Consider the following 24584-nt stretch of genomic DNA (forward strand, 5'->3'; position numbering starts at 1 on the left):
CATGCCCCTAGCCAAACTGTTCCAGTACAGCTACAACACTGGCATCTACCCGGCTATGTGGAAAATTGCCCAGATATGTCCTGTACACAAAAAGCAGGACAAATCCAACCCGACCAATTACCACCCCATCAGTCTACTCTCCATCATCAGTAAAGTAATGGAAGGTGTCATCAACAGTCCTATCAAGCGGCACTTGCTTAGCAATAACCTGCTCACTGATGCCCAGTTTGGATTCTGCCAGGGCCACTCAGCTCCTGACCTCATGACAGCCTTGGTTCAAACATGGACAAAAGAGCTGAACTCCAGAGGTGAGGTGAGAGCGACTGCCTTTGATATCAAGGCAGCATTTGACTGAGTATGGCATCAAAGAGCCCTAGCAAAACTGGAGTCAATGGGAATCAGGGGGAAAACTCTGTGCTGGTTGGAGTCATACCCAGCACAAAGGAAGATAGCTGTGGTTGTTGGAGGTCAGTCATCTCAGTTCTGGGACGTCACTGCAGGAGTTCTTCAGGGCAGTGTCCTCAGCCCAACCATCTTCAGCTGCTTCATCAATGACCTTCCTTCCATCATAAGGTCAGAAGTGAGGATGTTCACTGATGATTGCACAATGTTCAGCACCATTCGCGACTCCTCAGGTACTGAAGCAGTCCATGTCTAAATGCAACAAGACCTGGATAATATCCAGGCTTGGGCTGACAAATGGCAAGTTACATTCGCACCACAAAGTGTCAGGCAATGACCATCTCCAACAAGAGAGAATCCAACCATCGCCCTTTGATGTTCAATGACATTACAATCACTGAATTCCCCACTATCAACATCCTGGGGGTTACTATTGACCAGAAACTGAATTGGACCAGCCAAATAAATACTGTTGCTACAAGAGCAGGTCAGAGGCTAGGAATCGTGCGATGTGTAACTCACCTCCTAACTCCCCAACACCAGTCTACCATCTGCAAGGCACAAGTCAGGAATGGAATACTCCTCACTTGCCTGGATGAGTGCAACTCCCAGAACGCTGAAGAAGCTGGACACCATCCAGGACAAAGCAGTACGCTTGATTGGTACCACATCCACAAACATTCACTCCCTCCATCGCCAACACACATAGCAGCAGTGTGTACCATCTACAAGATGCACTGCAAGAATGCACCAAGGCTCCATAGACAGCACCTTTTAAACCCACGACCACTACCACCTAGAAGGACAAGGGCGTCAGATAGATGGGAACACCACCACCAAGTCACTCACCATCCTGACTTGGAAATATATCACTGTTCCTTCACTGTCACCGGGTCAAAATCTTGGAACTCCTTTCCTAACAGCACTGTGGGTGTACCTACACCACATGGACTGCAGCGGTTGAAGAAGGCAGCTCACCACCACCTTCTCAAAGGCAACTAGGGATGGGCAATAAATGCTGACCTAGCTAGTGAAGCCCACATCTCGTGAATGAATAAAACAAATATGTATGATCTGATAGTCATTACAGAGACATTAATATTCAAGGGTACATAATGTTTAGGAAGGACAGGAAGCTAGGAAAAGGTGGAAGGGTAGCTCTGCTAATTAGGAATGAGATTTATAGAGTAGAGATGACCTTAGTTCTGGAGATTATTTTTATGTATTCGTTCATGGGATGTGGGCGTCACTGGCTAGGCCAGCATTTATTGCCCAGCCCCAATTGCCCTTGTTCACAGAGCATGTAAGAACCACCCACACATTACTGTGTGTCTGGAGTCACATGTAGGCTAGACCAGGTAAAGACAGCAGATTTCAGGAATAATTAATGCCTTCATGGTGAAGGCACCCATCGGTAACAGTGATCATAATATGATTGAGTTTCATATTCAGTTTGACGGAGGGAAGACTGTATCTAAGGCTAGTATTTTAAACTCAAGTAAGGGCAATTATGAGGGTAAGTCAGTCGAGATACAGTGGCAGACATTTGAAGAGATATTTCAGAATGTTCAGAAAAGATACATTCCAGTTAGAAAGAAAGATCCGAAGGGAAGGACTAACCATCCGTGGCTGACTAAGGAAATCATAGCACCAAATTGAAAGAAAAAGTGTATAATTCCTCAAAGATAAGTGGCAGGTCAGAAGATTGGGCAGAATACAAATAACAGCAATGACTAATAATGACTAAAAGATTAATAAGGAGGGAGAAATTAGAGTACGAGAGAAAGCTAGCAAGAAATAGAAATTTTCCTGAAATAGTGAGTTCCTACAGGTACTTAAAAAGGAAAAGAACAAGTAAAGTGAGCGTTGGTCCTCTAGAAAGTGAGAATGGGAAATTAAAAATGGAAAGAAAGGAAATGGCAGATGAATTGAACAGATACTTTGTCTGTATTCATAGTGGAGGATACAAATAACATCCCAGAAATAATTGTGAATCAGGAGGTGAAAGGGAGGGAGGGACTTAAAACAATTACAATCAACAGGGAAAGGGGACTGAGAAAATTATTGGAACTAGAAGCTGATAAGTCCCCAGGTCACAGAAACATAGAAACTAGCAGCAGGAGTAGGTCATTCGGCCCTTCGAGCTTGCTCCGCCATTCAATATGATCATGGCTGATCCTCTATCTCATTGCCGTACTCCCGTTCTCTCCCATACCCCTTGACACCATTAGAGTCCAGAAATCTATCTATTTCCTTCTTAAATATATTCAGTGACCCGGCCTCCACAACCTACTGTGGTAGAGAATTCCACAGGTTCACCAACCTCTGAGTTAAGAAATTTCTCTTCATCTCAGTCCTAAATGGTCTACCCATTTCCTGAGACTGTGATCCCTTGTTCTAGACCCCCCAGACAGAGAAACTATCATCCCTGCATCCAGTCTGTCCATCCCTGTCAAAATTTTATTTGTTTCAATGAGATCCCCTCTCATTCTTCTAAACTCCAGTGAATACAGGTCAAGTTGGCCCAATCTCTCCTCATATGACAATCCTGCCATCCCAGGAATCAGTCTGGTGAACCTTCGCTGCACTCCCTCTATGGCAAGTTTTATTTGGATTCAGAAAGGATGTAAATGCACTAGAGGCAGCTCAGAGGAGGTTTCTTTTTATTAATTCACAGGATGTGGGCTTCGCTGGCTGAGACAGCATTTATTGCCCACCCCTAGTTGCCCTTGAGAAGGTGGTGGTGTCAGGAAGATATAATAATTCTCATAACATAATTAGAATTTATTGTAAAATAGTGGTATCTGTTATCGGTAAAATAGTGTGTGTGTGTGTGAGACTTAATGCATGAAAGGCAGCTGGTCTGAAGGCTTTGATGTAAACATGGGGGAAGTTTAGAATGTAAGGTGCAAAAAGGACATTTGCATTTTTAAATAAACCAGACTGATTGTGTTCACATTTTTAAGAACTAACAAGTGTGAAAAGCCTTCAGCATCCATGCCTGAAGTTGTTGTTTTCAAAGACCTGAAGTTAAGAAAACTCACTTTGAATTCGACGGGTTGTGTGTCACCTTGCCAGTATCTTTTAGAATCTACGTGTCTTACTGTTGCCTTAACAAGAGTGTAACTGGGAGTTAGGTTAATTAGGAGATTTAGAAGTTATCATAGTAGTAATTTGTAGATCTATGTATGTGTTTAAAATCATTTCTCTTATTAATAAATGTTTAATCTAGTTTTGCAAAAACCTATGCGACTTGGTGATCTTATTACTGCTGAGTTCAAGGCACGCATCTCGAAATTTATACAAACTGCAAAACAAGTTGTGGCAGTTGTTTCAAGTTTCCCTTTGGGATTTGAACAACTCAGCATTTATCATCAGCTGTGCCATTACATAGTTGGGGGCTCTTTGCGGGATTCATTTGAAATTCCTTGATTGGTTTGGAGTTGGTGTAAGGTTACAAGTACGAGAAGCACTTTGAATTCTGGAGTTTGGGTGAGTCCTTTTTGTAATGGTGAGACTGCAATATGGCTTTGGCAGTTGCTCAGACTTGTTTGGGAGTTGAAGTCATAACTTTGACTGGTTTACAAAAGGTAACTAAAGTTAAGTTAATGGAATTGGCGGATAAAATACAACTGGGGTTACCTGCAGGAGCTAAGAAAGCAGATATAATTGAAGGGATAGCGCAGCATTTAAAGTTGGAAGTGATACCTGACACAAGTGAGTCACAGCTGGAGGTAATAAGACTTCTGTTAGAAATGAAAGGGCTTGAATGTTAACAAGCAAATGAACTGAGAAAACTTGAATTGGAGGCAAATGAAAAAGAAAAAGAATTGGAAATGAGAAAACTGGAATCAGAGGCAGCAGAAAAAGGGAAAAAGAGAGATTATGTCAAAAAGAATGGAGAAACTAAAACGCGATCTCCAGAGGGAAAGGTTAGCCGTATGTGGGAGCCTCTCATGCTGTTTTTATAATCCCTGCACGCACAGAACTGTAACCGCTTCTCAGAATCACACAATCACAGTGCAGAAGAGGCCCTTTGGCCCGTAGAGTCTGCTCCAACACGTGAGAAACACCTGTCCTAATCCCATTTACCAGCATTTGGCCCATAGCCTTGAATGTTATGACATGCCAAGTGCTCATCCAGGTACTTTTTAAAGGATGTGAGGAAACCCACCTCCACCACTCTCCCAGGCAGTGCATTCCAGACCGTCACCACCCTCTGGGTAAAAACGTTTTTCCTCACATCCCCCCTAAACCTCCTGCTCCTCACCTTGAACTTATGTCCCCCGGTGACAAACCATTCAACTAAGGGGAACAGCTGCTCCCTATCCACCCTGTCCATGCCCCTCACATCTCGATCAGGTTGCCCCCTCAGTCTTCTCTGCTCCAACGAAAACAACCCAAGTCTATCCAACCTCTCTTCATAACTTAAATGTTTCATCCCAGGAAACATCCTGGTGAATCTCCTCTGCACCCCCTCCAGTGCAATCACATCCTTCCTATAATGTGGCGACCAGAACTGCACACAGTACTCCAGCTGTGGCCTCACTAAGGTTCTAAACAACTCCAACATGACTTCCCTACTTTTGTAATCTATGCCTCGATTGATAACGGCAAATGTCCCATATGCCTTTTTCATCACCCCACTAACGTGCCCCTCCGCCTTCAGAGATCTATGGACACACACACCAAGGTCCCTTTGTTCCTCAGAACTTCCCAGTGTCATGCCATTCATTGAATACTTCTTTGTCAAATTACTCCTCCCAAAGTGTATCACTTCACACTTTTCAGGGTTAAATTCCATCTGCCACTTATCTGCCCATTTGACCATCCTGTCTATATCTTCCTGTAGCCCAAGACACTCAACCTCACTGTTAACCACCTGGCCAATCTTTGTGTCATCCGCAGACTTACTAATCCTGCCCCTCACATAGTCACCTATGTCGTTTATATAAATGACGAATAATCGGGGACCCAGCACAAATCCCTGTGGTACGCCACTGGACACTGGCTTCCAGTCACTAAAGCATCCTTCTGTCATCATCTTCTGTCTCCTATAACTAAGCCAATGTTGAATCCACCTCATCAAATTACCCTGAATCCCATGTGCATTTGCCTTTTTTATAAGTCTCCCATGTGGGACCTTGTCAAAGGCTTTGCTGAAATCCATATAAACTACATCAACTGCACTACCCTCATCTACACACCTGGTCACCTCCTCAAAACATTCAATCACATTTGTTAGGCATGACCTCCCTCTGACAAAGCCATGCTGACTATCCCTGATCAAACCTTGCCTCTTCAAGTGGAGATAGACACTCTCCTTCAGAATTTTCTCCAATACTTTCCCTACCACTGACATGAGACTCACTGGCCTGTAGTTCCCTGGCTTCTCTCTATAGCCCTTCTTAAACAGCGGAACCACATTAGCTGTTCTCCTGTCCTCTGGCACCTCCCCCGTGGCCAGAGAGGGATTAAAAACATGGGTCAAAGCCCCTGCGATCTCCTCCCTTGTCTCCCTCAGCAGCCTGGGGCACAAATCATTAAGACCTGGAGATTTGTCCACTTTTCAGCCTGCCAACACCTCCAATACCTTGTCACTCCCTATATCAATTTGCTCAAAAATCACAGAATCACACAGTGCAGAAGAGGCCCTTCGGCCCATCGAGTCTGCACTGACACATGAGAAACACATGACCTACCTACCTAATCCCATTTACCAGCACTTGGCCCATAGCCTTGAATGTTATGACGTGCCGAGTGCTCATCCAAGTAATTTTTAAAGGATGTGAGGCAACCCGCCTCCACCACCCTCCCAGGCAGTGCATTCCAGACCGTCACCACCCTTTCGGTAAAAACATTTTCCTCACATCCCCTCTAAACCTCCTGCCCCTCACCTTGAACTTATGGCCCCTTGTGACTGACCCTTCACTTAAGGGGAACAGCTGCACCCTATCCACCCTGTCCATGCCCCTCATCATCTTGTACACCTCCATCAGGTCGCCCCTCAGTCTTCTCTGCTCCAACGAAAACAACCCAAGTCTATCCAACCTCTCTTCATAACTTAAATGTTTCATCACAGGCAACATCCTGGCGAATCTCCTCTGCACCCCCTCCAGTGCAATCACATCCTTCCTATAATGTGGCGACCAGAACTGCACACAGTACTCCAGCTGTGGCCTCACCAAGGTTCTATACAACTCCAACATGACCTCCCTACTTTTGTAATCAATGCCTCGATTGATAAAGGCAAGTGTCCCATATGCCTTTTTCACCACCCCACTAACATGCCCTTTCGCCTTCAGAAATCTACGGACACACACACCAAGGTCCCTTTGTTCCTCAGAACTTCCTAGTGCCATGCTGTTCATTGAATACTTCCTTGTCAAGTTAGTCCTTCCAAAATGTAATACCTCACACATTTCAGGGTTAAATCCCTTAACTGCCCATTTGACCATCCCACCTATACCTTCCTGTAGCCCAAGACACTCAACCTCACTGTTAACCACCCGGCCAATCTTTGTGTCATCCGCAAAATTACCAATCCTACCCCCCACATAGTCATCTATGTCTTTTATATAAATGACAATAATAGGGGACCCAGCACAGATCCCTGTGGTACACCACTGGACACTGGCTTACAGTCACTAAAGCAGCCCTTTGTCATCACCCTCTGTCTCCTATAACTAAGCTAATTTTGAATCCACCTTATCAAATTACCCTGTATCGCATGTGCATTTGCCTTCTTTATAAGTCTCCCATGTGGGACCTTGTCAAAGGCTTTGCTGAAATCCATATAAACTAAATCAACTACACTACCCTCATCTACACACCTGATCACCTCCTGAAAAAATTCAATCAAATTCGTCAGGCATGAATCCCTCTGACAAAGCCATGCTGACTATCCCTGATCAAACCTTGCCTCTCCAAGTGGAGATAGATTCTCTCCTTCAGAAATTTCTCCAATAGTTTCCCTACCACTGACGTGAAACTCACTGGCTTGTAGTTCCCTGACTTATCTCTACAACCCTTCTTAAATAGGAAACACATTAGCTGTTCTCCAGTCCTCTGGCACCTCCCCCGTGTCCAAAGAGGAATTAAAATTTTTCGTCAGAGCCTTTGCGATCTCCTCCCTTGCCTCCCTCAGCAGTCTGGGACACAAATCATCGGGAGCTGGAAATTTGTCCACTTTTCAGCCTGCCAACACCTCTAATATCTTGTTACTCCCTATATCAATTTGCTTAAGAACCTCGCAGTTTCTCTCCCCAGGTTCGATACCTTCATCCTCATTCTCTTGGGTGAAGGCGGATGTGAAGTATTCGTTCAACATTCTAGTGATGTCCTCTGGCTCCATCCATAGATTGTCCCCTTGGTCCCTAAGGGGCCCTACTCTTTCCCTGGTTATCCTCTTCCCATTGATATACTTATAGGATTCTTGTCTGTTTTTATAATCCCTCCGCTCTCAGATCTGTCACCAATTCTCGGCTGTTTTTAAAATCCTTTCACATGTGCAGGAAGTGCCACTGGCTTGACCAGCTCGAGCAACGGGTTTCGGAGCTTGAGTGTCAGCTGGAGACACAGTGATGCATTCGCAAGGCTGAGGGTTACGTGGATAGCACATTTTAGATGTAGACACTCCGCAGCTTAAGGAAGTGCAGTCAGAGAGGGAATGGGTGACCACCAGTCAGATGAAGGGAGGCAGGCAGGTAGTCAGGAAAGCCCCAGAGTGCATCTCACTCAAGATCCATTTTTCTGTGTTGAAAAACGGTGAGGGTGAATGTTCCTCTGGAGGGTGCAGCCAGAGCCAAGAGCCAGGAGGCGGGGAGGCTGCAGAAGGATTTGGACAGTTTAGGAGAATGGGCAAAAAAGTGGCAGATGGAATACAACATGGGCAAGTGTGAGGTCATGCACTTTGGTAGGAAGAATAGAGGCATAGACTATTTTCTAAATGGGGAGAGAATTCAGAAATCTGGAGTGCAAAAGGACTTGGGAATCCTAGTCCAGGATTCTCTTAAGGTTAACTTGCAGGTTGAGTCGGTAGTTAGGAAGGCAACTGCAATGTTGGCATTTATTTTGAGAGGACTAGAATATAAAAGCAGGGATGTGCTGCTGAGGCTTTATAAGGCTCTGGTCAGACCACATTTAGAATATTGTGAGCAATTTTGGGCCCCGTAACTCAGGAAGGACGTTCTGGCCCTGGAGAGGGTCCAGAGGAGGTTCACGAGAACAATCCCAGGAATGAAAGGCTTAACATATGAGGAACGTTTGAGGACTCTGGGTCTATACTCAATGGAGTTTAGAAGGATGAGGGGGGATCTGATTGAAACTTACAAAATACTGAAAGGCCTGGATAGAGTGGACGTGGGGAAGATGTTTCCATTAGTAGGAGAGACTAGGACCCAAGGGCACAGCCTCAGAGTAAAGGGAAGACCTTTTAGAACAGAGATGAGGAGAAACTTCTTTAGCCAGAGAGTGGTGAATCTATAGAATTCATTGCCATAGAAGACTGTGGAGGCCAGGTCATTGAGTGTATTTAAGACCGAGATAGATAGGTTCTTGATTGGTCAGCGGATCAAAGGTTACGGGGAGAAGGCGGGAGAATGGGGTTGAGAAACATATCAGCCATGGTTGAATGGCGGAGCAGACTCGATGGGCAGAATGGCCTAATTTCTGCTCCTTTGTCTTATGGTCTTCATGGCACTGAGGGTGGCTCAGCTGCACAAGGGGGGAGGAGTAAGAGTGCAAGAGCAATAGTGGTAGGAGACTCAATAGTGAGGGGTGCAGGCACGCACATCTGCGGCCATAGACATGACTCCCTGGTGCAGGTCACAGAACAGCTGCAGGGCATTCTGAAGGGAGAGGGCGAGCAGCCAGAGGTTGTGGTTCACATTGGTACCAATGACATAGGTAGAAAGGGGGATGAGGTCCTGCAATAAGAATTTAGGGAGTTAGGTAGCAGGTTAAAAAATCTCTGGATTACTCCCTGTGCCATGTGCTAGTCAGTATAGGAGAAGGAGGATAGAGAGGATGAATGAGTGGCTGAAGAGATGGTGCAGGAGGGAGGGCTTTAGTTTCCTGGATCACCGGGTCTGTTTCTGGCGAAGGTGGGACCTGTACAAGTCGGACGGGCTGCACCTGAACCTGAACTGGACCAACATCCTTGTGGGGAGGTTTGCTAGTGCTGTTGCCGGGGGTTTAATCTAATTTGGCAGGGGATGGGATACAGAATGGAGGTGCAGTTGGGGTGACGCACAGCCAAACAAAGAAGAGAAACTAAGTGTCTGGAAGGCAGAGCAAATATCAACCTGTTAAAGCTGGATTGTATCTATTTTAACGCAAGGAGTCTTACAGGTATGGCCAATGAATTGAGGGTGATGATTAACACATGGGAATATGATGTTGTTGCTATCACAGAGACATAGAAACTTAGGGGAGAATTCTCCCCCCGTTGAGGGGGTTTGTGTGGGGTGGGTGCGGACCCGATCAGCGCTGCCGATCAGATCCACGCTGCCATTTTAGGTGGGTGGGCCAGTTAAGGCCTGCTCAGCGTGACAGGCACCCGGAAGCACTGAACGCTCCCTGTGCGGGCTCGGGTGGGCGTGGTGGGTGGGGCGGGTTCCCTGAGTCGGGGCCTGCGCAGAAATCTCTCCGAGGCACAGAGCTGCATTGGGGAGATTAGTTTAAGTTCCCAAAATTTTAATAAAGAAGAGAAAAAATTTGAAGACATGTCCCCTCATGTGACAGTGTCACATGAGCTGGGACATGTCACTGAACATTAATGAAAAAATTTATTTAATTTATAAACCCTTCATGAAACCTCATCTCGCTGTGGATGAGGTTCCAAGAAAAATGTGGAGGCTGCCTGGGCTCTTCACCTGCACGCCAATATTAAGGTTGGACATGCAACTCAGTTTATTAGTTTAATGTGACCACAACATGGTACAATTTAAGTCTGTTATGGCAAAGAAATAGACAAGTTGCAAAAAACTGTTTTGGATTGGGGGAGGGTGGATTTTAGTAAAATAAGACAAGATCTAGCCAAGGTAGACTGGGAACAACTACTTGTGGGGAAATCTGCAAAGGAACAGTGGGGGGTGTTCAAAAAGGAAATGGGGAGGGTACATGCTCAACATGTTCCCTCTAGGATAATAGGAAGGAGTAACAAGCCCAGAGAACCATAGATGACCAGAGATATTCAGGATACCATGAGAAGGAAAACTTAAGAGTATTTTAGCAGGTACAAGGGAAGCAAATCAGCAGAGGTATTAGTGGAGTGCAGAAAGTGCAGGGTGGAGCTTAAGAAAGCAATTAGGAGAGCAAAGAGGGGATATGAGAAAGCTCTGGCTGGTAAAAGCAGGGGAAATCCCTAGGTATTCTATTATTATATCAATGAGAAGAGGATAACCAGGGAAGGAGTAGGGCCCATTAGGGACCAAGGGGGCAATCTATGGATGGAGCCCGATGACATCGCTAGAGTGTTGAATGAATACTTCACATCCATCTTCACCCAAGAGAATGAGGAAGAAGGTATAGAACTCGGGGAGAGAGACTACGAGGTTCTTAAGCAAATTGATATAGGGAGTGACAAGGTATTGGAGGTGTTGGCAGGCTTAAAAGTAGACAAATCTCCAGGTCCGGATGATTTGTGTCCCAGACTGCTGAGGGAGGCAAGGAAGGGGCTCTGACCAGTCGATCCAATCTCTCCCATACGACAGTCCTGTCATCCCCAGTATCAGCCTAGTGAACGTTCGCTGCACTCCCTCCATGGCAAGTATATCCTTTCTGAGGTAGGGAGACCAAAACTGCATGTAATACTCCAGTATGGTCTTACCAAGGCCCTGTATGACTGCATTAAGACATCCCTACTTCTGAGCTCAAATCCTCTTGCAATGAAGGCCAACATCCCATTTACCTCCCTAATAGCTGGCTGCACCTGCCTGTTTACTTTCATTAACTGGTGTACAAGGACACCCAGATCCCTTTGTACATCCACATTTCCCAATATATCACCATTTAAAAAATACTCTGCCTTTGTTTTTCACACCAAAGCGTATAACTTTATATTTATCTACGTTACACACAATCTGCCATGTGTTTGCCCACACACACAACTTGTGTAAATCGCCCTGAAGCCTCCTTGCATCCTCCTCATAACCCCGCCCAGTTTTGTGTCGTCAGCAAACTTGGAAATATTGCATTTGGTTCCCTCATCCAAGTCATTTATGGTTGAGGGAAGGGCAGGACTGCCAGCGGTACAGGAACACCAGCGGTACAGGAATACCAGCAGTACAGGAACACCAGCGGTACAGGAATACCAGCAGTACAGGAATACCAGCAGTACAGGAACACCAGCGGTACAGGAACACCAGCGGTACAGGAATACCAGCGGTACAGGAACACCAGCGGTACAGGAATACCAGCGGTACAGGAATGCCAGCAGTACAGGAACACCAGCGGTACAGGACTGCCAGCGGTACAGGAACACCAGCGGTACAGGAATACCAGCGGTACAGGAACACCAGCGGTACAGGAATACCAGCGGTACAGGAACACCAGCGGTACAGGAATACCAGCGGTACAGGAACACCAGCAGTACAGGAACACCAGCAGTACAGGAATACCAGTGGTATAGGAACACCAGCGGTACAGGAACACCAGCAGTACAGGAATACCAGTGGTATAGGAACACCAGCGGTACAGGAACACCAGCGGTACAGGAATACCAGCGTTATTCCAGGGTACAGAATCTTCAGGCATGACAGGGGCTGGGATGTAAAAGAGGTGATATTGCACTATTGATCAAGGAGTCAGTATGGAGGGATGGTATCTTAGAAGGTTCCTCAAATCAGGCCATATACGTAGAACCTAAAAACAAAAAGGGGGCAGTCACTTTGCTGGGAGCTTACTATAGGCCTCCAAACAGTCAGAGGGAGATAGAGGAGCAGGTATGTAGGCAAATCTCAGATAAGTGTAAAAATAATAGGGTAATAATAGTAAGGGATTTCAACTTCCCCAATATTAATAGTCTGGGACTATCTAGACTGGGAGCAGCTACTTGTAGGAAAGTCTACATCAGACCAGTGGGAGTCATTCAAAAAGGAAATAGTGAGAGTTCAGGGCCAACATGTTTCCTGTAAAGGTGAAGGATGGGACCAACAAGTCCAGGGAACCCTGGATGTCGAGGGATATAGTGGATTGGATAAGGGAACAAAAAGGAGGCTAATGGCAGATACAGACGCTGAAAACAACGGAAGCTCTAGAGAGTATAGAAAGTGTTGGGGGGGGTACTTAAAAAAAGAAATTAGGAGAGCGGAGAGGGGGCATGAAGAAACCCTGGTGGGCAAGATAAAGGAAAATCCCAAAGCATTTTATAAATATTTTAAGGGCAAGAGGATAACCAGGGAAAGAGTAGGGCCCATTAGGGACCCAAGTGGCAATCTGTGCGTGGAGCCGGAGGATGTAGGTGAAGTTTTAAATGATTGCTTTTCATCTGTGTTCACTATGGAGAAGGATGATGTATGTGCAGAAATCGGGGGTGGGGGGGACTTTATATACTTGAACAAATTAGCATTGGAAGGGGGGAGGTACTAGTGGTTTTAGCAGACTTAAAAATGGATAAATCCCAGGCCCAGATGAGATGTATCCCAGGCTGCTATGTGAGGCAAGGGAGGAGATTGCAGGGGCTCTGACACTAATTTTCATATCCTCTCTGGCCACAGGAGAGGTGCCAGAGGACTGGAGGACAGCGAATGTGGTACCATTATTCAAGAAGGGTAGTAGGGATAAACCAGGTAATTACAGGCCAGTGAGTTTGACATCAGTGGCAGGGAAACTATTGGAAAAAATTCTGAGGGACAGGATTAATCTCCACTTGGTGAGGCAGGAATTAATCAGGGACAGTCAGCATGGCTTTGTCACGGGGAGATCATGTCTAACAAATCTGATTTAATTTTTCGAGGAAGTGACTAGTTGTGTAGATGAGGGTAGTGCAGTTGATGTAGTCTACATGGATTTCAGTGAGGCTTTTGACAAAATTCCGCATGGGAGAATGGTCAAGAGGGTAAGAGCCCATAGGATCCAAGGCAATTTGGCAAATTGGATTCAAAATTGGCTTAGTGGCAGGAGGCAGAGGGTGATGGTCGAAGGTTGTTTTTGCGATTGGAAGCCTGTGATGAGTGGTGTACCACAGGGATCGATGCTGGGACCCTTGCTGTTTGTAGTGTACATTAATGATTTCAATGTGAATATAGAATGTATGATCAGTAAGTTCGCAGATGACACGAAAATTGGTAGTGATGTAAATAGTGAGGAGGAAAGCCTTAGATTACAAGATGATATAAATGGGCTGGTAAGATGGGCAGAGTAGTGACAAATGGAATTTAAACCTGGGAAGTGTTTTGGGAGGACTAACACAGCAAGGGAATACACAATGAATGGTAGGACTCTAGGAAGTACAGAAGATCAGCTGGACCTTGGTGTACATGTCCATAGATCCCTGAAGGCAGCAGCACAGGTGGTTAGGAAGACATATGGGATACTTGCCTTTATTAGCCGAGGCATATAATTTAAGTGCAGGGAGGTTATGTTGGAGTTGTATAGAACCTTGGTGAGGCCACAGGTGAAGTACTGTGTGCAGTTCTAGTCACCACACCACAGGGAGGATGTGATTGCACTGGAGAAGGTGCAGAGGAGATTCAACAGGATGTTGTCTGGGCTGGACAGTTTTAGTTATGAAGAGAGACCGGATAGGCTAGGGATGTTTTTCTGAGAACAGAGAAGGCTGAGGGGGGACCTGATAGAGGTAATTATGAGGGACATAGGGAAGATAGGAAGACACTTTTTCCCTTAGCAGAGGCGTCAATAACCAGGGGGCATAGATTTAAGGTAGGAGGTTTAGAGGGGATTTGAGGAAAATTTTTTTCACTCAGAGGGTGGTTGGAATCTAGAACACACACCTGAGGGGGTGGTAGAGGCAACAGTTAAGAAGCATTTAGATGAGCACTTGAAATACTATAGCATACAGGGCTACAGGCCAATTGCTGGAAAATGGGATTAGAAAAGATTGGTGGTTGATGGCCAGAATGGACATGATGGGACGAAGGGCCTGTTTCTGTGCTGTATAACTCTTTGACGACCGTAGTTCAAACATGGTCAACAAAGCTGCACTCAAGAGGTGTGGTGAGAGCGACTGCCCTTTTGACCAGGTGTGGCATTATTTTTTCCTCTTTATTCATTCTCGGGATGTGGGCTTCACTGGCTGGGCCAACATTTATTGCCCATCCCTAGTTGCCCTTGAGAAGGTGGGCGTGAGCTGCCTTCTTGAACTGCTGCAGTCTATGTGGTGTAGGTACATCCACAGTGCTGTTAGGGAGGGAGTTCCAGGATTTTGACCCAGTGACAGTGAAGGAATGGTGATATATTTCCAAGTCAGGATGGTGAGTGACTTGGAGGGGAACTTCCAGGCAGTGGTGTTCCCATCTATCTGCTGCCCTTGTTCTTCTAGGTGGTAGTGGTAATGGGTTTGGAAGGTGCTGTCAGAACAGGCTTCTTGAGTTCCTGCACTGCATCTTGTAGATGGTACACACTGCTGCTACTATGTGTCGGTGGTGGAGAGTGTGAATGTTTGTGGATGTGGTGCCAATCAAGTGGGCTGCTTTGTCCTGGACAGTATCAAGCTTCGAGTGTTGTTGGAGCTGCACTCATCCAGCAAGTGGGGAGTATTCTATCACACTCTTGACTTGTGTCTTGTAGATGGTGGACAGGCTTTGGGGAGTCAGGAGGTGAATTACTCACTGCAGGATTTCTTGCCTCTGACCTGCGCTTGTAGCCACAGTATTTTTATGGCTAGTCCAGTTCAGTTTCTGGTCAATGGTAGCCCCCAGGATGTTGATAATGGGGTTTCAGCGATGGTAATGCCATCACGGAGATGGTCATTGCCTGGCACTTGTGTGGCACGAATGTTACTTCCCACTTGTCAGCCCAAGCCTGGATATTCTCTGGATCTTGCTGCATATGGACATGGACTGCTTCAGTATCTGAGGAGTCATGAATGGTGCTGAACATTGTAGAATCATCAGCGAACATCCCCATTTCTAACCTTATGATGGAAGGTCACTGACCCCCAACAACCACAACCACCTTCCTTTGGGCTAGGTATGACTCCAACCAGTGGAGAGTTTTCCCCATGATGCCACACTTGGTCAAATGCTGCCTTGATGGCAAGGGCAGTCACTCTCACCTCACCTCTGGAGTTCAGCTCTTTTGTCCATGTTTGAACCAAGGCTTTGATGAGGTCAGGAGCTGAATGACCCTGTCGGAACCCAACAGCATCAAGGTGCCCTAGCAAAACTGGAGCCAATGGGAATCGGGGGAAAACCCGCCGCTGGCTGGAGTCATACAGAGCACAAAGGGAGATAGTTGTGGTTGTTGGAGGTCAATCACCTCAGTTCCAGGACATCACTGCAGGAGTTCCTCAGGGCAGTGTCCTCGGCCCAACCATCTTCATTGATTCATCAATGACCTTCCTTCCAGCATAAGGTCAGAAGTGGAGATGTTCGCTGATGATTGCACGATGTTCACCATCACTCACGACTCCTCAGATACTGAAGCAGTCCATGTCCAAATGCACAAGACCTGGACAATATCCAGGCTTGGGCTTACAAGTGGCAAGTAACATTCGTGCCACACAAGTGTCAGGCAATGACCATCTCCAACAAGAAAGAATCCAACCATCGTCCCTTGACATTCAATGGCATTACCATTGCTGAATCCCCCACTATCAACATCCTGGGGGTTACTATTGATCAGAAACAGAACTGGACTAGCCACATAAATACTGTGGCTACAAGAGCAGAACAGAAGCTGAGAATCATGTGACAAGTAACTCACCTCCAGAATCCCCAAAGCCTGTCCACCATCTACAAGGCACAAGTCAGGAGTTTGATGGAATTTTTCCCACTTGCCTGGATGAGTGCAACTCCCACAACACTCAAGAAGCTTCACACCGTCCAGATTAGCACCATATCCGCAAACGTTCACTCCCTCTACCACCGATGCACAGTAGCGGCAGTGTGTACAATCTACAAGATGCACTGCAAGGATTCACCAAAACTCATTCAACAGCACCTTCCAAACCCACGACCAATACCATCTAGAAGGACAAGGGCAGCAGATACGTGGGAACACCACCACCTGGAAGTTCCCACCAAGCCACACAACATCCTGAGTTGGAAATATATCACCGTTCCTTCACTGTCACTGGGTCAAAATCCTGGAACTTGCTCCCTAACACCACATGGACTGCAGCAGTTCAAGAAGGCAGCTCACCACCACCTTCTCAAGGGCAACTAGGGGTGGACAATAAATGCTGGCTCAGTGAAGCCCACATCCCATGAAATAATTAATTGCCCTGACTTCAAAGGAGATATGAATTATTAGGCTTCTTTCCGCTGGAGTTTAGAAGAGTAATAGACGACTTGATTGAAACCAGTAAGATCCTGAGAGGTCTTGACAGGGTGGATGTGGAGAGGATTCTTGTGGAAGAATTTACAACTAGGGGTCACTGTTTAAAAATAAGGGGTTATCTATTTAAAACAGAATTTTTTTCTCTCAGAGGGTTATGAGTCTTTGGAACTCTCTTCTGGAAAAGGTGTGGAAGCAGTCTTATGGCAGAGGTGGATAGATTCTTGGTAAGCAAGGGGGTGATAGGTTATCAGGGATAGGTGAGATGCAGATTTGAGGTTACTATCAGATCAGCCGATCTTATTAAATGCAGAGCAGGCTTGAGGGGTTGAATGGCCTCCTCCTGCTCCTTATTCGTATGTTCATATTCGTATAATTTCCTAAATCAAAGCAAGATTGGAAAACAACTAATAAACAAGGAAAGGTCTTAAAATATTCATATACTTTTCAGATCAAAGAGCATGTTTTGAAAGGTAATCTGTGACAATCCAAGCGTGCCAAGTTGCCGTGGGGAAAGGTAGCAGCAGTTTTGAGTCAGTTTCCTCACAGACACAAACAGTTTATGTCTGAAGACCAACCTTAGGTTAGTGTCAGGAGAAGTGAAGGAGCCCTAAAGGTCCCAGAAAGTATAGGGGAACTCTTGGGTGGAAATAATAACAAAACAGGGAGTGACCCACTGGGATTTTCAGGCATAAATAATATGAGTTTAGGAGTATAGTGTTAAACTAATAGCACTTTCCTTGTTTAATTCTTGTGCAGTAAAAGTTTTTGTTTAAAACATTAAATCTTGGGGCATAATTCTTTCAGTTAATAACTGGGAGTTTGAGTTTCTTTTTAAAAGTTAATGGTCTCCCTTGAGATCATAATTGATATTTCTTTGATTGCACTTTTAAGTGAAAAGACACACTCCTGATTTTCCTATTTTCACATCTCATCTCAGCCATAGGTATTGGTACTGAGTGAGATTTTATGAAAAGATATTTTTGACTAACAAGGGAGTCAAAGGATATCAGTGGGTGTGCAGGAAAGTGGAGTTGAGGCCACAATCAGAACAGCCATATTGAATGGTGGAGCTGGCTCGAGGGGCCGAATGGCCTACTCCTGCTCCGTATGTTCGTAATATCCTGTTGCAAATATTCAAATTTCTAACTGTCCATCTCTCAACCACTACTAACATTATTCCTTTTTCCTGTGTGAAATCTGTAAAATATTTGCAAGAACAAATTCTACTTACTGTTAAAATGGAGTAGAGCTTTAGGGGTGACAGGGGTTGATGTCAGGACCAGCATTTCTAATCCCTTTAATCCCTCGCGACAAACTTCTGCTGCTACTTCCTGGTTTATTTCAGTCACGTGATCAAGTTCCAGAACTTGTAATCGGATGCAGTTCCGAGCTGAAGAATAAATTTTATTCAGAATGTAATTAATAAATAACCCCATAATAAAATTTTACTGTTTAACAGCAGAACAATCGAGAAATCATGGACTGATTTTAGTACTTAAGACACAGCCAGTTCAAAATTTGTATGTGTAGTGCCCGTGTTTTTGGGCACAACGAAATAGCATCTAAAATAGCATCTGTAGTGCACGCACACATTAGTGTGATCCATGCCAAACACCATACTGGTCTCCAATATAGACAGCTTGAGTGTGCTGCCGAGATAAGTGAATTTATCTGCTGGGACAGGTTCTGGTCTTGGACTAAAACTATGGGCTTGAGATAGGGCTTTCCTTGAGTAGGCTGGTACATTACTTCAGTTTTCTTTGTGCCAATCTTAAGTCTGAAGTTGTGGCATGCGTTGGAGAACAAATCCATGCTACATTGCATGTCCAGCTCTGAACCGACAGCTGATGCAGATATCAGCAAACAGGAAATCATGAAGCACAGCACAGACAGGTGGCCTCCATGTTGCTGTAACCATGCTATGATGTCCTTGGAGACTTTGGCCTTTGCCTGGATTCATCTACAATTGAACAGCTTCCTGTGCATGTGATATCCGATTTCGATGTCAAGGTATTCAGCATCTAGGAAGGATAGGCAAAAAGGAAAGGGAGGTGGGGTAGTGCAGTTAATAAAGGGTGAGATCAGTATGGGTGGAGATAAGAAACAGCAAGGCGAAGCAAACATTGGTAGGAGTTGTTTATAGACCACCAAACAATAGTGATAATGTAAGTAAAGGCAAAATGCTGGAAATCTGAAACAGAAACAAAAAACGTGGAAAAAACTCAGCAGGTCTGACAGCACCTGTGGAGAGAAATACAGAATTAACGTTTCGAGTCCATATGACTCTTCTTCAGAGCTCCTGAAGAAGAGTCATATGGACTCAAAATGTTAACTCTGTCTTTCTCTCCACAAATGCTGTCAGACCTGCTGAGTGGTAATGTAGGACTCAGTATAAATCAGGGGATTGGAGGTGCATGTAACAAGAGTAATATGTAACCATGGAGAACTTCAAATTACATGTGGACTGGTTAATCCTAAACACCATTAATGCTGTGGAGGACGAATTCTTGAAATGTGCACGAGGTGATTCTCGAGAACAGTTTCCTAGGTCACAGGCTAGGAATCATGCAGCAAGTAACTCACCTCCTGACGCCCCAAAGCCTGTCCACCATCTACAAGCCACAAGTCAGGAGTGTGATGGAATACTCTCCACTTCCCTAGATGAGTGCAGCTCCCACAATACTCAAGAAGCTGGACACCATCTGCTTGATTGGCGGATCCACATCCACAAACAATCACTCCCTCCACCCCTGACACACAGTAGCAGCAGTGTGTACCATCTACAAGATACACTGCAGGGATTCACCAAAGCTCTTTCAACAGCACCTCCCAAACCCACGACCACTACCATCTAGAAGGACAAGGGCAGCAGATATATGGGAACACCACCACCTGGAAGTTCCCACCAAACCACACAACATCCTGAGTAGGAAATATATCACACCACAGATGAAGGGACTTGAGGAAGGAAGGGAATGGGTGACTACCAGGCAGTCCAAGAGGAATAGGCAGGAGGTTCAGGAGTCCCCTGGGGTCCGGTTCGCAAATCGGTATTCCATTCTGGAGGCTGATGAGGGTGCTGGTTCCTCCAGGGAGTGCGGACAGGGCCGAGCTTCTTGCATCATAAGCAGCCTGTCTGTACAGGAGGGGAGGAAGAGCAATAGTAATAGGGGAGTCTATAGTCAGGGGAACAGATAAGCGCTACTGTGGCCGTCAACATGACTCCAGGATGGTGTACTGCCTCCCTGGTGCCAGGGTCCGGGATGTCACTGAACGGCTGCAGGGCATCCTGAAGGGGGAGGGTGATAAGGCAGAGGTCATGGTACATGTTGGTACTAATGACATAGGTAGAAAGAGGGATGAGGTCTTGCATCAAGATTTCAGGGAGTTAGGCAGTCGACTAAAAAGCAAGACCTCTCAGGTTGTAATCTCTAGATTACTCCCAGTGCCACGTGCTAGCGAGCTCAGAAATAGGAGAATAGCGCAGATGAATATGTGGCTTAAGAGTTGGGACAGGTGGGACGGTTTTAGATTCCTGGATCACTGGGATCATTTCTGGGGTAGGTGGGACCTGTACAAGTGGGACGGTCTACATCTGAACCACAGCGGGACTAACATCCTTGCAGGCGTGTTTGCTAGTGCTATTGGGAGGCGTTTAAACTAATTTGGCAGGGGGAGGTGACACAGAATGTTAGCAGAATAAGGAGACACCATAATTTTGAGATCAAAAAAGAGGAGGTATTAGGCATCTTGAAAAATATTAAGGTGGATAAGTCCCCAGGGCCAGATGGGATCTACCTCAGAGTACTGAGGGAGGCAAGGGAGGAGATTGCTAGGGCCTTGACAGAAATCTTTGTATCCTCACTGGCTACGGGTGAGGTCCCAGAGGACTGGAGAATGGCCAATGTTGTTCCATTGTTTAAGAAGGGTAGCAGGGATAATCCAGGAAATTACAGGCCGGTGAGCCTTACGTCAGTGGTAGGGAAATTATTGGAGAAGATTTCGTGACAGGATTTACTACCATTTGGAAGCAAATGGGCGTTTAATGAGAGGCAGCATGGTTTTGTGAAGGGGAGGTCATGTCTCACTAACTTGATTGAGTTTTTCGAGGAAGTGACAAAGATGATTGACTATGGAAGGGCAGTGGATATTATCTACATAGATTTCAGTAAGGCGTTTGACAAGGTCCCTCATGGCAGACTGGTACAGAAGGTAAAGTCGCACGGGATCAGAGGTGAGCTGGCAAGATGGATACAGAATTGGCTTGGTCATAGAAGACAGAGGGTAGCAGTGGAAGGGTGCTTTTCTGAATGGAGAGCTGTGACTAGTGGTGTTCCGCAGGGATCAGTGCTAGAACCTTTGCTGTTTGTAGTATACGTAAATAATTTGGAGGAAAATGTAACTAGGCTATTTAGTAAGTTTGCAGAAACACTAAGGTTGGAGGAGTTGCAGATAGTGAAGAGGATTGTCAAAGGATACAACAGGATATAGATCGGAGAAATGGCAGATGGAATTTAATCCGGACAAATGCGAGGTAATGCATTTTGGAAGGTCTAATACAGGCAGGAATTATACAGTAAATGGCAGAACCCTTAAGTGTATTGACGGGCAGAGGGATCTGGGTGTACAGGTCCACAGGTCACAAAGTGGCAACGCGGGTGGATAAGGTAGTCAGGAAGGCATATAGCATGCTTGCCTTCATTGGCAGGGGTATTGAGTATAAAAGCTGGGAAGTCAACTGCAGCTGGATGGAACCTTGGTTAGGCCACACTTGGAATATTACGTGCAATTCTGGTCACCACATTACCAGAAGGATATGGAGGCATTGGAGAGGGTGCAGAGGAGGATTACCAGGATGCTGCCTGGTCTGGAGGTTATTAGCTATGAGGAGAGGTTGGAGAAACTTGGATTGTTCTCACTAGAGCGACAGAGATTGAGGGGCGACTTGATAGAAATTTACAAAATTATGAGTGACATGGACAGACTATATAGTCAGAAGCTTTTTCCCAGGGTGGAAGAGTCAATTACTAGGGGACATAGATTTAAGGTGAGAGGAGAAAATTATAGAAGAGATGTGCGGGGCAAGTTTTTTACGCAGAGGGTAGTGAGTGTCTGGAATTCACTGCCAGAGGAGGTGGTGGAAGCAGATACGATAGTGGTGTTTAAGAGGCAGCTTGACAAACACATGAATAGGCTGGGAATAGAGGGATACGGACCACAGAAGTGCAAAATGTTTTAGTTGACTGGCAATATGATCGGCGCAGGCTTGGAGGGCAGACGGGCCTGTTCCTGTGCTGTACTTTTCTTTGTTCTAATACAGTAAAACAATCAAGTCAGAGGGAGTACAGCTGCAATAAGTTTCAAGGGAGTAAGGCAAGGCTGGATGGCCTCTACTTTAATGCCAGGAGCATTACAGGTAAAACGGACAAGTTAAGGGTGAGGATTGACATGTGGAATTGTGATATAGTAGCCATCACTGAGACGTGGTTGAGTGAGGGACAGGATTGGCAGCTCAACATTCCGGGATATAGAATCTTCAGGCGAGACAGGGGAGGGGGTAAAAGAGGAGGAGGCGTTGCATTATTAGTTAAGGAGTCTGTTACTGCAGTAAGGAGAGATGATATCTTGGAGGGGGCATCGAATGAAGCTTTGTGGGTAGAGCTTAGGAATAAAAAAAGAGGCAACCACATTATTAGATGTTTATTATAGACCTCCAGATAGTCAGTGGGAAACTGAGGAGCAAGTATGTTAACAATTTGTGGAGGTGTGTAAAAGCAGTACCAATAGGGTAATTATATGAGGTGATTTCAACTTTCCCAACATTAATTGTGATAGACATAGTGTTAAGGGCTTGGATGGAGTGGGTTTCTTGAAATGTGTACAGGAGAACTTTTTAGGTCAATATGTAGAGGGTCCAACAAGGGACGGTGCAGTGCTGGACCTAATTCTGGGGAATGAAGCTGGGCAGGTGGCTGAGGTGGTGGTGGGGGAGCATTTTAGTGATAGTGACCACAACATGGTACAGTTTAAGTTTGTTATGGACAAAGAAATCGACAAGTTGCAAAAAAATGTTTTGGATTGGGGGAGAGTGGATTTTAGTAAAATAAGGCAGAATCTGGCCAATGTAGACTGGAAACAGTTACTTGTGGGAAAATCTACAGAGGAACAGTGGGGGTGTTCAAAAAGGAAATGGGGAGGGTACAGGCTCAACATGTTCCCTCTAGGGTGATAGGAAGGAGTAACAAGCCCTGAGAACCATGGATAACCAGAGATATTCAGGTTACGATGAGAAGGAAAAGAGAGGCTTTTAGCAGGTACAAGGGAAGCAAATCAGCAAATTAGTGGAGCACAGACAATGCAGGGTGGAGCTTAAGAAAGCAATTAGGAGAGCAAAGAGGGGATATGAGAAAGCTCTGGCTGGTAAAAGTAGGGATAATCCCAAGATATTCTACAAGTCTGTCAATGAGAAGAGGATAACCAGGGAAAGAGTAAGGGACCAAGGGGGCAATCTATGGGTGGAGCCAGAGGACATCGCTAGAGTGTTGAATGAATACTTCACGTCTGTCTTCAGCCAAGGGAATGAGGATGAAGGTATGGGACTTGGGGAGAGAGAGTGCGAGGTTCTTAAGCAAATTGATATAGGGAGTGACAAGGTACTGGAGGTGTTGGCAGGCTTAAAAGTGGACAAATCTCCAGGTCCGGATGGTTTGTGTCCCAGACTGCTGAGAGACGCAAGGAAGGAGGTTGCAGGGGCTCTGACCCAAATTTTTAATTCCTCTCTGGCCACGGGGGAGGTGCCAGAGGACTGGAGAACAGCTAATGTGGTTTCGCTATTTAAGAAAGATTGTAGGGATAAGCCAGGGAACTACAGGCCAGTGAGTCTCACGTCAGTGGTAGGGAAACTATTGGAGAAATTTCTGAAGGAGAATATCTATCTCCACCTGGAAAGGCAAGGTTTGATCAGGGATAGTCAGCATGGCTTTGTCAGAGGGAGGTCATGCCTAACAAATTTGATTGAATTATTTGAGGAGGTGACCAGGTGTGTAGATGAGGGTAGTGCAGTTGATGTAGTTTATATGGATTTCAGCAAAGCCTTTGACAAGGTCCCACGTGGGAGACTTATAAAGAAGCCAAATGCACAAGGGATACAGGGTAATTTGATAAGATGGATTCAAAATTGGCTTAGTTGTAGGAGACGAGGGTGATCCGGTCCAGTGGCGTACCACAGGGATCTGTGCTGGGTCCCCTATTGTCATTTATATAAAAGACATAGATGACTATGTGGGGGGTAGGATTAGTAAGTTTGCGGATGACACAAAGATTAGCCGGGTGGTTAACAGTGAGGGTGAGTATCTTGGTTTACAGGAAGATATAGACAGGATGATCAAATGGGCAGATAAGTGGCAGATGGAATTTAACCCTGAAAACTTTGGAAGGAGTAATTTGACAAGGAAGTTTTCAATGAACGGCATGGCACTAGGAAGTTCTGAGGAACAAAGGGACCTTGACGTGTGTGTCCATAGATCTCTGAAGGCAGAGGGGCATGTTAGTGGGGTGGTGAAAAAGGCATAAGGGACACTTGCCGTTATCAATCGAGGCATAGATTACAAAAGTAGGGAGATCATGTTGGAGTTGTATAGAACCTTGGTGAGGCCACAGCTGGAGTACTGCAGTTCTGGTCGCCACATTATAGGAAGGTTGTGTCATGAAGAGGTTGG

The 24584-nt window shown here is 45.6% G+C and overlaps 1 protein-coding gene across 1 annotated transcript in view; it reads right to left on the reverse strand.

Annotated features, from left to right (window-relative positions):
- fbxo41 (F-box protein 41) overlaps positions 1–24584 on the reverse strand; it is a 302145-nt gene that overhangs the window by 36257 nt on the left and 241304 nt on the right. Inside the window, exon 14 of the mRNA XM_041192053.1 lies at positions 18098–18256. Coding sequence (XP_041047987.1) covers positions 18098–18256 — 159 coding nt within the window. The remainder of the gene's footprint in view (positions 1–18097; positions 18257–24584) is intronic.

This window comes from Carcharodon carcharias, chromosome 1 (assembly GCF_017639515.1).
Source record: "Carcharodon carcharias isolate sCarCar2 chromosome 1, sCarCar2.pri, whole genome shotgun sequence".
NCBI lineage: Eukaryota > Metazoa > Chordata > Chondrichthyes > Lamniformes > Lamnidae > Carcharodon > Carcharodon carcharias.